Source organism: Pocillopora damicornis, chromosome 3 (assembly GCF_964200805.1).
Source record: "Pocillopora damicornis chromosome 3, jaPocDami1.2, whole genome shotgun sequence".
In the NCBI taxonomy this organism is placed as follows: Eukaryota; Metazoa; Cnidaria; class Anthozoa; order Scleractinia; family Pocilloporidae; genus Pocillopora; species Pocillopora damicornis.
In genome coordinates, this window is record NC_142672.1 from 31711901 (window position 1) to 31726036 (window position 14136).

Consider the following 14136-nt stretch of genomic DNA (forward strand, 5'->3'; position numbering starts at 1 on the left):
AAGTCACTCCCTCTAGGTCAGAAAGCATCTCTCCGTATAACCATTGGTTTTTCTTTTAATAGAGCTGTCAAGCTCTAGTGTCGCGAAAATTGCAAGCGTGCTGCGTTCCAAAGCCTCAAAAAAGGGGGGCATTTGTTTGAAAAGGGAGGCCGACACAACTGAGTTACTCATTATTCAGTTCATGTTCTGTTTAAATTTCGCAACATTTCGTCAATTTTACTTTCCCTTTTAATTTTTTTTGAAGAAAATACCGTTTTTAGAAATCATTTTGCGAGTTTTCGACGCCTTATCGTTAAGAGGCATTTCACGCTCTCACAGAAAATTATGTTAGCACCTGGCTCACACTGTGAGCCGCAAGCGAATAATATTGTAGAACTCCTGCTGTTCACAGCAAGCAAAATGGTACCTCACAGCAAAGTGATAATTTTCCAGTCACGTTTGCCCAGTCAGCTTCTACGAGCACGTTCTCGTTTGGGTTACACGAAGGGAAAAAATCTTATTCGACGCCACTGTTCGAAGGCTGGGCAAACCACGAACCAAAGTCACTCTCAGCACGATATTAATATTATTAATTTGAAAAATTCACAAGTTTTGCGCTTTTTGGATTCTGGATGTGCTTTGGTTTTAATCAAGGACATCTTCCCTGTTTGAATGTTTCATGTCTAAGTTTGGAGCAACCTAAATGAATTAGTGGTTGGATGTTTTTCCCAAAACAGAATTGTTTAATTTAATAAGTACTGAATATAAAAGTGATCTTCGCTGTGATGAACACTCAGTTTAAACAGTAGCGAAAATAAAGTCTGAAAAAACTTTCAATCGGTACAGTGCTTTACCAACTGAGCAAACAAAGCTCACTGGGAAGATTGCTTTCATATTCATTTCTTAAACCGTTGTTCACACACATGATGTTCATATATTCACAGCTTTTCAATACTATTGAGTACGTTGTCTAAAGAGCGGTACTTTAGACAACGTACTCAAAGTTAATTTTACGACTGGAAAACATAAACTTAGTATTAGTTTTCCGTTGTTGCTATTTTAGTTGCCGTTTTTTTTTTTTCTTTTTCTTGTTTAATTGGAGGAAATTATGAGCAACCTCATCTTAGACACTGATATTTTTGGAACTTGAGTTTCTTCTGGTTTTCTTGGTGTTTTGTTTCAGTTATTACGAAAGGGGTCAGTTCATAAACCTGAAAAGATTACTTTCAGTCAAGTACTTCCACACATCTTTTGTACCTTGAAGCTTAACTAACGTCGATAGTTTGGTTTTATAAACTAAGTTGATGATATGAATCAACCGCGGCCAAGGGATTCTAAAGGAGACATTTCGAGTGTTACCCTTTCGTCATATTCGCTCTGAAAGCTGTGACACAGGTTCTTTAGAAACTCACCTCCATTCATTCATTCGTTTTAAGAACTGCTTGCACCTCTCGTGAGAGGATCTTTACAAGATGCATAAATCTTGACTATATGTTTTTTATTTAGTTTGAGGATAAAACAAAAGAGAGAGCGAGGAGAATTTGATATTCAATAGTCAACTTTTATATTAAAATTCCATGTAATGACAGAAATAACTCGAAATAAGGAAGAGTAGATTGACTATAAGGAGCCAACCAGTCCAGTTTCGGATCAAGTTGATCCTCATGGTTTATCGGGCTTTTACAATCACAACAAAGATAGTAATTGACATGAGCCTGCGTTACCGCTGTGTACCAGCATGTGGTTTGCTTCGAGACTTACCTAGTTATCTCTGTCGGTTAACCAAAAACCGAAAAAAGGTTGGTTGTATAGATAAAAACACAAAAAATAACAAAATGAAATTTAAGTGATTCGGTAATAAGTCATGCCTTAATATAAAAAGGAAAAAAAAAAGGAAATATGGTGAATGAGGTGAAAATATCAGCTTCTGCTTCAGTATCTGCACAAAAAAAATCATCCCTTGTTGCTAGGTGAACCCATGTGTCGACAAGGGTTAGAAAGGAAGAAGGCCTAACCCAGCTACACCACTGTCCTGTTTTCATGTTAACGCTTGCAAACATTTGACTGCACTTTCTTGCAATGACTTGCAAGAAAAAAGAAACGAAGATGACTTACAGACATATTATCAAGCATACCAGTGTGAGAACGTAGTCATGATGCAAGAAAATTGACTTTAATAATTAAATTTGTACTTATAAAGTTATTGACTTTAGTCACCTCAGTCTCAATGAAATTTCAGTTCACTGGATATATTTTTTAAGTGGGTTCACTGTATAGCATACGAGGCCAACTCTACACTCAATTCGAAATCAAATTGCCAATTAAAAAAAGAAGTGGATTGTTAAAATGGCACGCTGACTTTCTGTACGAAACGAGGTAACTTTAATTTATCCAAAACTTTTCATTGCTAAGAATATTCCTGAGCACTGCTCCAAGCTTTCAAAGAAGGAAACGCACTTGATAACTTCGTCAACATCTCACTGCAGATCCGTGGCCGCCGTCCTTAAAAGCGCTCTCCATTTGACTTTAAAGCCTGGCCTTCTGTCAAATTTCGTCACCGCAGGGGAGAGATGGTAGAAAAATTGCGCCTTTTCATTTCCTGCCCTGTTTGACTTCTCTAGTCTCAAAATACAATCTTCTTTGATTTGCTTGAGAAGAAGCTTCAGAAAGCAGAAAATGAAGAAGCCGCTCAGTTTTCCAAGTTTGTTAACTATATTTACAAAACCCGGCGCCACCACACCGGCAAATCTGAAAACCTCGCGATAAGTTACAATTTTCTGTAACCGCGTGCAGGGGCCCATGGGCTCCTGCCACGTGATAATTCATTTTACTTTTTTCGCAAAGCACGAGCGGTGGAATTCTACAAATCTTGCGATCTCATTGGCTCCGAGAGAGGGCAGTATTCTTCCATCCTGCTCTCTCACAGTGCGTGGTATCCGATCTCTGATTTCGTTGTGATTTTTCATGAATATGTGGTGTTTTGCCAGCTGGGCAGCATTTTAAGCAAAGAATTTTCTCCTTTTTCTCACTCAAATCCCAAAAAAAAAAAAAAATTGGTTGACAAGCGGTCTAAAAACCCTTTGTAATTTAATGACCTTTCATCAAAAGTAACTCAGAAGTTAAAAGTGAGGCATTTGTCTACAATTAATCAATTACTGTAACTTTCATTTATTTGATATCTTAATCCTCCCAAAAAGTTAGTCGGTCATAAAACTTTGAGTGAAGTATTGAGTTCTATTTCGCGATGATGGTAATTTCTTCCGCTTCTCCCTCTTCAAGGCAAAGACAAAATTCCAGGAAGTTGTCATCAGCGAGCTTCATTTTTCTGGCTATGCTGCTCTCTGTGCCTCATTTGAGGAGTAGCTTCAATAAATTCTGGCCTGTTTCTCTGAGTCATGCGAAGTGTTTGGTCTCATCAGTCTGAAGAAAACCATCGTTATGTCGCCAAATATGTATCTAGAGGACGAGATATCCATAATACTTAGGAAAGTTTCTTTACAACTTTCAGTCGTCTACTGATCGTGTGTGGAAGAACAAGCATCTCACCACTAGAACCAAAGTATGAGTGTATAAAGCTTGCATACCGAGCATCTTGCCATATGGTGCTGAATGCTGGACCACATACAGACCTAAGGAATCATACCTTGGCGAGTTCCACACCAGATGTCTCAGATCTCTCCTTGGATGGGAGGATAAGACAACAAATGAAGAACTGTTCCGAATCACAAACTCTGGACTACTCTCTTCACAACTAAAACCAAAGCATGTCAGCGACTCGAAAGAAGGAACCAGACCTGGAGGGCGGCCTAGGCTCCGATTCAAAGACGTTCGGCAACGCGACCTAGTGGACTTAAGTATGAATCCAGTGTGATTTCCGATGTCCAAGAAAGCGGGGAACAGCTTTTCCCTATATGGACCTCCCGACTGCTGAGACATAGGTTATCATACGTACGACTGCGACCGCAAACCGAAAGAAAAAATTGGCTAAAACCGTCAAAACGCCAGAGTGTAGCAGACCCTCTGATTGAAAAAGTCACTCAAATATCCTTATTTACTGAGACAATTAATATAGATTCTAACAGCTGCAGCTGCAGTTATCGCCTTTATTTTATTCATCTTGTTAAAATGATTTGATAAGAGTACACTCTAATAAATCAAACTCTTTTTATATATATTTGATTGTTTTAGACAGGGAAGAATTATTGTAGACGTATATGTAGCTTCTTAGACCTTTAAAAAGTATTTTATGCGTCCTTAGCTTTAAAGTCGCGTGACTCTTTGTTTTTATAATGTCAAACACCTGAACCACGAGTCTTGGGCCTGAATACCAGGAAATCATCCCAAATTCTTGAAATATATAATGAAAAATAAATTATGAAATTTCTAGTTATGAAACTCAAACTAGCCGATTTAACAAATCTCCGAGTATAGAGTTGACAAAATTGTTACTTATATTTCCAAGCTGTCTTGCCATGGAAATAAACAATTCTAAAAATAATTACCAACTAATATCAAGTATTACTTAAACATCAATAAAAGGATTGAAGCCTAAATATCTAGAAATAACCGTATAATGGAAAACAATAGGGATCACTCTTGTGGATTGGGAAAAATATAATTTTTGCTTCGCGTGAGGACATCATGTCCAAAGTGAACCTACACTTTTGCGTTTTTTTTTTTTTAATTATTTTATTTTTTTGGTTCTGGTTTGCTTTATTTTTTTAGTTCTGGTTTGCTTTATTTTTTGTTGATGTTTAGGCCTGTGCTGTCATATAAGTGTCAAACGTGACGATAATTAAATGAAATATTTACAGCGCTGTCTCTCTAGCTTCTAATTTCCTCTAAATGGAGTCTGCGAAGCGGAAAATCATCGAACTCTAAACGGTTTCGATTTAATTGAAATAGTTGTGATACGCCTGCTCTTAGTTCTGGTATCCGCTGGGCGTAAATTATGGGATTTATCACAGAATTGGAAAGGAAGAGTGTTTGCATCATAATATCAACATGAAAGCTCACTTTTCCAGTTACTTTTGAAAAAAAATCATCGTTAAAACTAACTAGGCCTTGGTAGATCATGACTGGGAGACAAGTGAGCAAAGATCCCATAGTAACAAGAAACAAGGTATAGGTTAGTCTCCCTTCCCTCTGACCGGCTGCGTTATGATGCTGAGTGTGACGATTGCAACGCACTTTCACAAATATACAGAGATAAGAAAGAAAAATGACAAAAAGAGCAGCGAAGAAATATGAGAAATAAACTTTATCCACAGGGATGAGATAGAGATAAAAGATTTGTTCAGTCAGTGTTAACCCTATCGCCAATAACCAAATGCCAGCAATAATAACTACATAAACCCTCCTATTAGCATGACGATGCCTGAATGGACAAACTGTTGCGTGTGCTCGTTCCAATGAAATAGCAGCGAGATTCAAAAGAGAGGCGACTGGAAAAATGAATAATACACCTCTTGTGTGATTCAGCCACTGGGTCTCCCAGTCGTACTTCCACAGGTTGCAAAACAATGCTATTCTATTTTCTATTCGCAAAGGTCCACTGAATGCACCGACCAAGAGATCGACGACGGCAAGATGGATGATCAAGTACGTACTCCGGCCCTGAAGCGCACGCTGCTTCACAAATACAATAATGGTGATGATATTTAGGATGACTATGACCAGACATTCAGTGATGAACACTACAATCCAGGGAATGCAATGTGAGAGGGGACTGGGTTCCCATGCGCTGGAGACGTTTTGAGTATTGTTGCTGATCTTATCATCCATTTAGCTTCTGTTGACGTTTGCAAAACAAGGAATTACCTAAAAAATAATCGAGAAAAAGCTTTTAAGATTGGCTGAATGCAGGCATGTAGTGCTTCTTTTAGTGCAAAAATGTGAACAGCGGAAATAATTCCTTAGTCATTTTACTGAAAAGTTCTTCCGATAATTTGAAACTGGCTTGCCTTGTTCGACAAAACCAAAAATGAAACCAACACCTGTCTAAACTTTGACATATAAGTAAAACAATTTCAGGGATGTTTATGAATAAAATGAGCTAGACACTAACGTAAAAATCCAATGAAACATAGCCTTAAAGTGTGCGAGATACTAACGTTACAATGAAAAGAAAGGGAATCTTTTAAGTAAACGCGATATTAACTTAACAATCCCGTTCCAACATCTAGTGAATGTTGAGTTCCAGATCTGCTAACGGATTAACTACATACAAACAAACCGACGGAATAGTTGAGTTTCAGGCGATAACATGAAATATTTTCTTTCGGCCGTGGTTGTTATCTTCAACTTACTGAGATACGCTAGTCTATACCTTGTGTCGCATGATATTGCAGTGTAATAATTCAGCAGGTTACAATTATTCCTTACCTTTTCCGCGCTTTAAAGGCCTTTAAATATATTTTATAAACAGTTATAAGCGTGCAGTTGGGTGAGTACTGCACCAAGATCTGAAATTTAGAATAAACAAAATACACAAATGTCCAAGAGATAGCGAAATATTACTTAACCTTAGAAAACATGAAGTAAGGTATGGTCAATAAAGAGGTCTTCACACGTAAGTGGCTATAATCGAAAATATTAAAGTTTGCCTTTTAAAATGCATGAGAGATTACCTTACTTACTCTCTTTATACGAAGAAGAGGTCCAGAAAAACTACTTTCCAGGCGAGTGTGGCTTAACTCACTCGCATCGTTAGAAATGCATCACGAATTAATTAACATAAATTACCCTGAAAGCAATATGAAAAAAATTTCTAAAGAGCGCAAATCATAGAGACTAGTTGAAATGAAAATATTATTGTGGTGTTAAACTACAAATTTTGTACAAATTTACTTACAGGTAGATGTTTTGCATGTCATATTTTGTCTAGCCGTCGCTGCATCAGGAAAACTTACTCTTATTTGCATTTGTTTTGCTTCGTTGTTGTCTTCGTCTTACTAATTTTATCGTGTCGTTAGCCTTTCGCCTTATGTGCTAGAACGGAAAAGAAAATTGTTGCAAAAAGGACTCATTTGTGATTTTGAGGCAGAGCTAATAATTTTAAACACGACTTTATGTCTAACTTACAGAGCTACTTGTACTTTCTGAGAGAGGATATTTGCATAAGAAAATATAATTTTCTGTTATTAGACCAGATGGTCATCGGTGAATTTCAAAAAGATTTCTGATAGCAAGAAAAATGGAAAGGAGCATTTATGGAAGTTTAAAGTTTAATGTCAACTGTATTTTCCAGAAATACTCGCGATAAAACTCGAAAAATAAAAACTTCAAAACTGCCTTGATTTTATAAACGCAAAGATAACGTGTCTCTTAACCCATGCAGTTTCGGATTTATTAAAGCCAGATGGTCTCAATGCTTTGCAAGCTGAAACAAAAATATAAAGTAATCAAACCGAACGACCAATATGCATGCGAAAATTTCTGAAGAACACCATAGTGGAGCTCGCAAACGTAGCCCCATAATTATACATAATTATAGTAACCCATCAAGCCAAAAAAAATTGGATGTACGACCATACAAGGCGCTACTTTTAGCATGCGCGGCCAACTGTACCACGGGCACTATCTTATAATCAGTCTTCTAGACGGACACGGAGAAGTTGCGAATGAATATCCATTAATATTACCACGCACTTTATCCATAGTAAGGGCTTTAGTTTTGTTGAAGAGACGTGAGGGAAAAAATGAGCTTCGCTTTTAGGCTTTCCTAAATCTATATATTATTTTATTTCCATTGGGATTCTCATCTTCATTTCCATAATGCCCACCCCTCCCTTGATGTGCAGCAAAGATCAATTGTACAAAAATGCCACCAATCTTCCTTTGGTTGCACATTATTGTTTCTATGATAAGTAATTCTTCTTTTGTTGTTGTTAGGTTTTGTTTCTTTAGGATTGTGAGAGGGGAGGAGGGGAGGGAGGCTTGGCTCAGGATAACAACAACCCATAAGGCCGTAGGGTCCTATCGTTCATTGCTGACCCTTTTTACATGTAGGTGTTAAACTAAACATAATTAGCTAACTTCTTTCTCGCGAACAACAAGCCTATAAATAATACTTTGTTTCAATATTACGTGAAATTTGCCTGCGATCTCTGACCAGTGTCCATTGAAGGTTGAGCTCGAAATGTGATAGGAAAGTAACCAAACAGACCGATGGAAATTTTTTGATGAGTTTTACAGCTGTAGTTGTGACCTTCGGAGATAACAGTGCTTAAGGTCACATGAAATTTCATTGTATTCATTTTAATACGCGAAACAAATCTGTAGCTTACCTTTCCCGCGTCTTAGAGACCTTTTTACTGTAAGGTTATTAGCTTGCAGCTGAGTCAGTATCGCATCGGGATCTGAAATTCAGAAAAAAAAATATGCGAAAATCACCAAGAGGTAGATAAATACTGCCTCGCCTTTGAAAACATAAAGTCAGATACATTCAATTGAGTCAATTAACATTGAAGAGATTTTAACTTTAAGTGACAAATTCATTATATTTAAATTCGCCTTTTAAAAAAGCAAAGGAGATCATCTTACCAACTTTTTTAATGAATTAGAAAGTAAAAGCGATTGCAGGGCTTCCAATAGTCAGACTGGCTACTTGCCAGGAAAGCATGGAACCGAAAACCTTTTTGCCTTGTCATGATGGTGTCATGACTTAAGCAGCTGAAAGCATTGGTAAAACAGAATGTCCGTAGAGGGACTTTTGTTGAAAAGAGTAACAGCTCATTGTTTGACGGTTGACCAAATACAAAAATATTTAACATTAGAATTGCATTAAGTAAAAAACGCGAAGAATCACGTAAGGGATGCACGTTATTAAATCATCTTTCAGTATTGACTATCAACAAGTTCATGAGTCGAAATTTGAGTTTTTGGGGAGTTTTTTTCATTTGAAGGAAAAAGTTTAATTAATTTCTAACTGCACTAAATAGAGTTCAAACACAGGAAACGATGCAAATATCCCGCGATATTTAGACTGTTGGTTACATTGTACTTGAAAGTCCCCTCACGTCGGCTACGATAGACAGTGTCAAAGGAGAAACGAAAATGGACTGTGCCATTGTTCTTAGTTCAAAGCCCTCTGCTTTACAGTCCTCCTTTCCATCAATGCGCAAAAAGTCAATATCATCACCAAATTTAAATCAATTGATTATTCCCGATACTTGTCAAACGAATTGGTCAGTACTTTTATGAAACAGCCACAGTTAGTTTTCCTCTGGTTCGGGCCCCATTCACACCGGGGAGATTCCGTTCAGTTTTGAAAGTTTAATGTTTTGCAAACACATCGTTCTTAAAAGGCTCCATTTTTGAGAAAAAACAACGAAAGCGCAGACTTTTGAAAACGTTGATAAAAAAAAGGTTTCATGTATTTTTTTCTTCCATGAGAGTTTTTCGGTTGTTTTAAGTCTGGATGCATCCATTTGTAAGCGTTTCCAAGAGCAATAGAAACACCCGAGGCACAGGCGACCCAAGCTCCATATGTGAGATGGTCAGCTTGCGAAATAACAGTCATGGCGGAATTATAAGAGTTTGCATGGGAATATTTACGACCGCTTTAAGGAATTAAAAGATAGGTCAAATTCTCAATAAAAATACCTCACCTTACTTCCACGGCGTATTAATTGTTATCTGACCGCTTACTTTGATGAAAAGATCTCATTTTAACACCGCCTGTGCCCGAGGTAGCTAAAGAATATCATGTTTCATTTTGTTTGAATTGTAAACAGATATTTTCATAACATGCGACGTATTCTTTGAATCTATTAAAGGCTCATAAATAGGACAATATTTGGATGTACTTAATATTTCGTTCAGTTTTTGATGATGTAAATGTAATTTACCAATTTATGTCTAGAAATGCACGTAGTAACGAAAATGACAGATTTGACGAAATTTCGTCGAACCGGGTGAATGTTCGTGGATTGGACTATTTTCGCGAATTTTAGTCAAATTCGTGAAAGCGAAATCAGCTTGGCGGAATTGAGGATTTTGACGCCTTCTCGCCAGCCATAACAATGCAAATTATCTCATCAGAGACAAACCTGACATGTTGGCGAATATTTCAGCGATACATTTAGGCGATTTTTACGCAAGTTGCATCATTAGGGACAGGCCTAACATGTTGGCGAATTTGACGATTTCTATGAAATTGGGTAAATTTGGTCAGTAGATATTTCCCTCGTTATCAATGAATGTTGCCCTAGCCCCGTGCGAAAGGGAAAGCAGTATGTTTTCCCTGGCTGTCAGAGCCTGTTAGGCAATGTATACAAAATATATTTTGCTCGTTCTAACAGCGTGATAGCCGAGTGGAACGGAAAGCAATATATATTTCTCTTGTTCTAAAGCGTGTCGCCCGAGTGGAATGAAAAGCGACGATATATTTTCCTTGTTCTAAAACCGTGTTACCGGAGTGGAACAGAAAACAATATATATTTCCCTGACCTTCTAAATCGTGTTACCCGAGTGAAAGGGGAAAGCAATGTATATTTCCCTTTTCTTACACTGCGTGTTACTCGAGTGAATGGGGAAAGCAATGTATATTTCCTTAGTTCAAAATATGCACAGGTATTACTGAGACACTTCCAAGGAATAAATGACATTTTAACACGAACAGGTTTTAATCATAAACCTTCACTGACTTCACTTTCGCCAAATTCGTCGTTTTTTAAGGGACCTTCACGCCAGGTCATTTCAATTTGCTCGTATAATTTCGTCCACGTCCTTAGCGAAATTTCATCACAATCATCAGTTTTGACAAAATTCCTACAGAACGACAAATTTCGTAAAATTCGTTAAAATCGTCAACAAAAATTTCGTCAAATTTGTCATTTTTGTTACTGCATGCATTTCGGGACATATCTTTAATTTATTGAAGAACATCGAGAGAGCTAAAAAACGTCTGCCCGTCTTAAAAACTTTTGAAATAAAGTAACCTGGATTAAAAGTTAACCCTGAGTTAGTGCTAATCAGCCTTCGAGCAACTGGGCCCAGCTAATTAAACTTATCCTTAGGCAACTTCATCCGGGTAGATTATAAGTTGTTATTTCTTGATTTAAACTGTTGCGCCTTTTAATGCAAATTAACCAGTTTCATTTCACATTAAATGTCAAGTAACGTCACGTAGACCTATTTAACTAGAAAAACTAACTTTCTATTTAATTTTGGTGTGTTGGTCGACTGTTTCCAGCTGGTTGATTATCAGTAGCTTATATTGAGATGAAGAAGGGTGTCCACATCCATATGGCAATTAGTTTTCTCAGCAAAACAAACACTGCAAGGAGTTATTCTCTGACAGAAAAACCAAGGAAAAATAATGGTATCTCGATACCGCAAAGCAGTAAATACATAGACGTAGCTGGGTTCACAAACGGTAGGAACAAAAGACACATTGTTGAAACAATCATACAAAAAATATTCCCCCTCAACTCGTTAAAGAAAAAAAAGTTGATTTCACATCACTTTGTTCTCCTATGTAGGTTGAGAAAGGGCACATCTAAAAATTCACGTAAAAGATAAATTGCATCGCCTCGACTTTTGAACTACTGTGGTTCCCTGTAGTTTTCGAATGTAAGAAAAAGATTAGCACAATTTCTGTTATCAATGATGTTACAAAATGCAAATGCAAATCACCCAAAAGCGGTTGAAATGATCGCGAAAGAAAATTAAGAACGATTTTAAAATTGCAAAGATTCACATTCATATTTGTTTTAAAACAGATTCAAAACTCTCAAAACTCCCCATTTAATTTAGCAATAAAGAAAAATTCACCGTGCTTTTCTGACTGTGTTTCACCTATGTGTGCGTTTCAAAAAACAGAATTCAACTTTCAAGTTGAACTCACACATCCTTGGTGGGAAGTTTTAGAGTTTCAAAATTACATAGGAAAGTTTCAGTAAAAAAATCGCAAACAAGTCAAAAATACTAAAGAGATTTAAAAATGACTAACATTTTTTGATCTAGTTTGTTTCACAAAAGACGCATCACATACAGCCAAATCTTGAAAGCCTTTTCTTCTTCATTTCCAGGTCGTTTTGTGCGCTACGCAAAGCTGTCGAAACTGAATGGCTAACAATATCAGCAACAATACTCATAAGGCCTCCGGCCAACAAGATTGGATTCGTATTCCTCCCTCAGAGTGTATCCCATGGGCAATTGTACTCACTGCTGAATGTCTGGCTATAGTTATCCTAAATATCATCACCATTATTGTATTTGTGAAGCAGCGCGAACAACGGCGCCGGAGTACATACTTGATCATCCATCTGGCGATAGTTGATGTCCTCGCCGGGGCAGCCTCTGGACCTCTTCTTATAGAACATAGAATAGCAGAGTATTGTCATCTGTGGAAGTTCGATTTCAATGGGAATCCGAAGTTACTTCACCTAAAATCTGTTTTTGGATTTTTTCCAGTTATCTCGCTTATCAATCTCGCTGTTATTTCCTTAGAAAGACTACACGCAACATTTTTTCCATTCAGGCATCTTTTAGTCAAGAAACAGGTATATATAATTGTGATCACTTTCATTTGGCTGACGATTGCAGTCATACAAGTACCAGAACAGCTGCGTCTTCTAAGCGACTTAAACTATTATATTTTATATTTTTCGTACTTCGTTATTCCACTTTGTGTAATTTTGTTTTCTTATGTTAGTATCTTTGTAAAGGTCCGTTACGGTGGTCATCCACAAAACCATGGTGCAGTTAGTCAGAGAGATAGAAAACTGACCCATACCCTCTTTCTCGTAACCCTCGCGTCGTTATTGACATGGTTTCCGGTGATGATATATCAATTTCTGCTTATTTTTGAAATCCAGTCAAATCTTTCTTGGCAGTCAGAGTTTCATATCGAGATGACGTGGCAAACCATCTACTTCGCAAACTCATTAATAAATCCGGTGATCTACGCCCAGCAGATGCCACGGTTTAGAACGACTTTATTACAACTATTCCACAGAAATGTAAGTCCCTCACACCCAGTCGAATTGCCGCTTCGGAATTTGTAAAGAAACTCGCAATACCTTCAATCATGTATCAAAAACTGCTTTATAATAAAAGAACAGTGCATAACGATTGAAGAGGAAAGATGGGCAGACGCAATGACACTGACTAAAATGTTTAAGATGATTTCCCAATACCTTTAGCCAGCTAAGATTTTATTCAGCGTTCTACTTTAAGTTGAAGACAACGCTAAGCAGGATATAACTGTGATAATAATTATTATCGAACACACATCAAAAATTGTAATAAAATATTAAAATTTACTGTTTATACTTCATAGGGAGAAGTTAATAAAATCAGTTGATCACATCGCGTGATGAAGGCTGTGTCTTCCATTTGCATTAGAAGTGACTTCATCAGGAGGGCATAATTAGTTGCGAAAGGTTTTACGACGAGACAAACAGTGGCGGTTATAGTTTACCGGAAAGGATTAAGGGCGAGAATGTTTCCCAGGTAAATGAATATAGTGCTTTTTAGGATCTGCTCGATGTAATTGTCTTCAACTTTGAAAATTATGGAGATACTGGTTCGGTGAGATCACCGGCTCAAAATTCATTTCAATAAGAAGTCAACCGATGTAAGCTGGTGCCAGCGCTTTTCGAGTAACTTGTGTACGTGATGAAAGGATGAAAAAGATGTCCACGTCTGCTCCTGTAAGGCCGTGGGCGGGCATTTATTTAGTACCACAAAAAAAGGGGACATGTACACCAAGATATATTGATGTTTACAAAAAAAACAGGAAAATGAATAAAAACGTGATTGAAAATATTTCTTTTACAGTGGTTGTTACCGATTTTATCTTACGAGTCGCGACCCGTGACCCGCGACTACTAGCCAAACTCACGACACGTCATTGGTGATAGCAAGAAACACATTGACTCTTCGAAAACAACATCTCTCTTGGTTTGGACTAGGAAATTAGTTGAGAGAGGAACGAAAACAGACGGGCTAAGCAACTTGGCGCATGTCGATTGCGGTTAATCATGGTTGTTAGGGATACGGCAATAGAAAGAGAGTGCTCTTTTACATGCCATTTTTTGCACATTCTATTTTTTTTTTCGCGGGGAAAAATTTTTTCGCTCTCCTGTTCGTCTCCCCCACCTGAATGCCTGGAACTTGAAGAAAAAAGGATAATAAAGGGCAAAAACA

At 37.4% G+C, this 14136-nt stretch overlaps 1 protein-coding gene and 1 long non-coding RNA gene across 3 annotated transcripts; one reads left to right on the forward strand and one right to left on the reverse strand.

The window, feature by feature from the left end:
- Positions 1-4691: 4691 nt before the first annotated feature.
- LOC113666055 (adrenocorticotropic hormone receptor-like) lies at positions 4692-8339 on the reverse strand. Of its 2 annotated transcripts, XR_016184853.1 has the most exons (4): positions 8268-8339; positions 6833-6969; positions 6364-6443; positions 4692-5799 (listed from the first exon to the last, which is right to left on the reverse strand). XR_016184853.1 is itself a non-coding variant. In XM_027181809.2 (3 exons), the coding sequence occupies exon 3, from the start codon at positions 5761-5763 to the stop codon at positions 4804-4806; it is 960 nt and encodes a 319-aa protein (XP_027037610.2). In that variant the 5' UTR covers positions 5764-5799; positions 6364-6443; positions 6833-6960; the 3' UTR covers positions 4692-4803. The 2 variants fall into 2 exon arrangements, 1 of the variants encoding a protein (XP_027037610.2); XM_027181809.2 differs by lacking the exon at positions 8268-8339 and having other exon boundaries at positions 6833-6960.
- Positions 8340-11146: 2807 nt separating this feature from the next.
- LOC113666041 (uncharacterized) lies at positions 11147-13303 on the forward strand. The gene is made up of 2 exons (XR_016184860.1): positions 11147-11359; positions 12015-13303. It is a non-coding gene; the product is annotated as an uncharacterized LOC113666041 (long non-coding RNA).
- Positions 13304-14136: the final 833 nt, after the last annotated feature.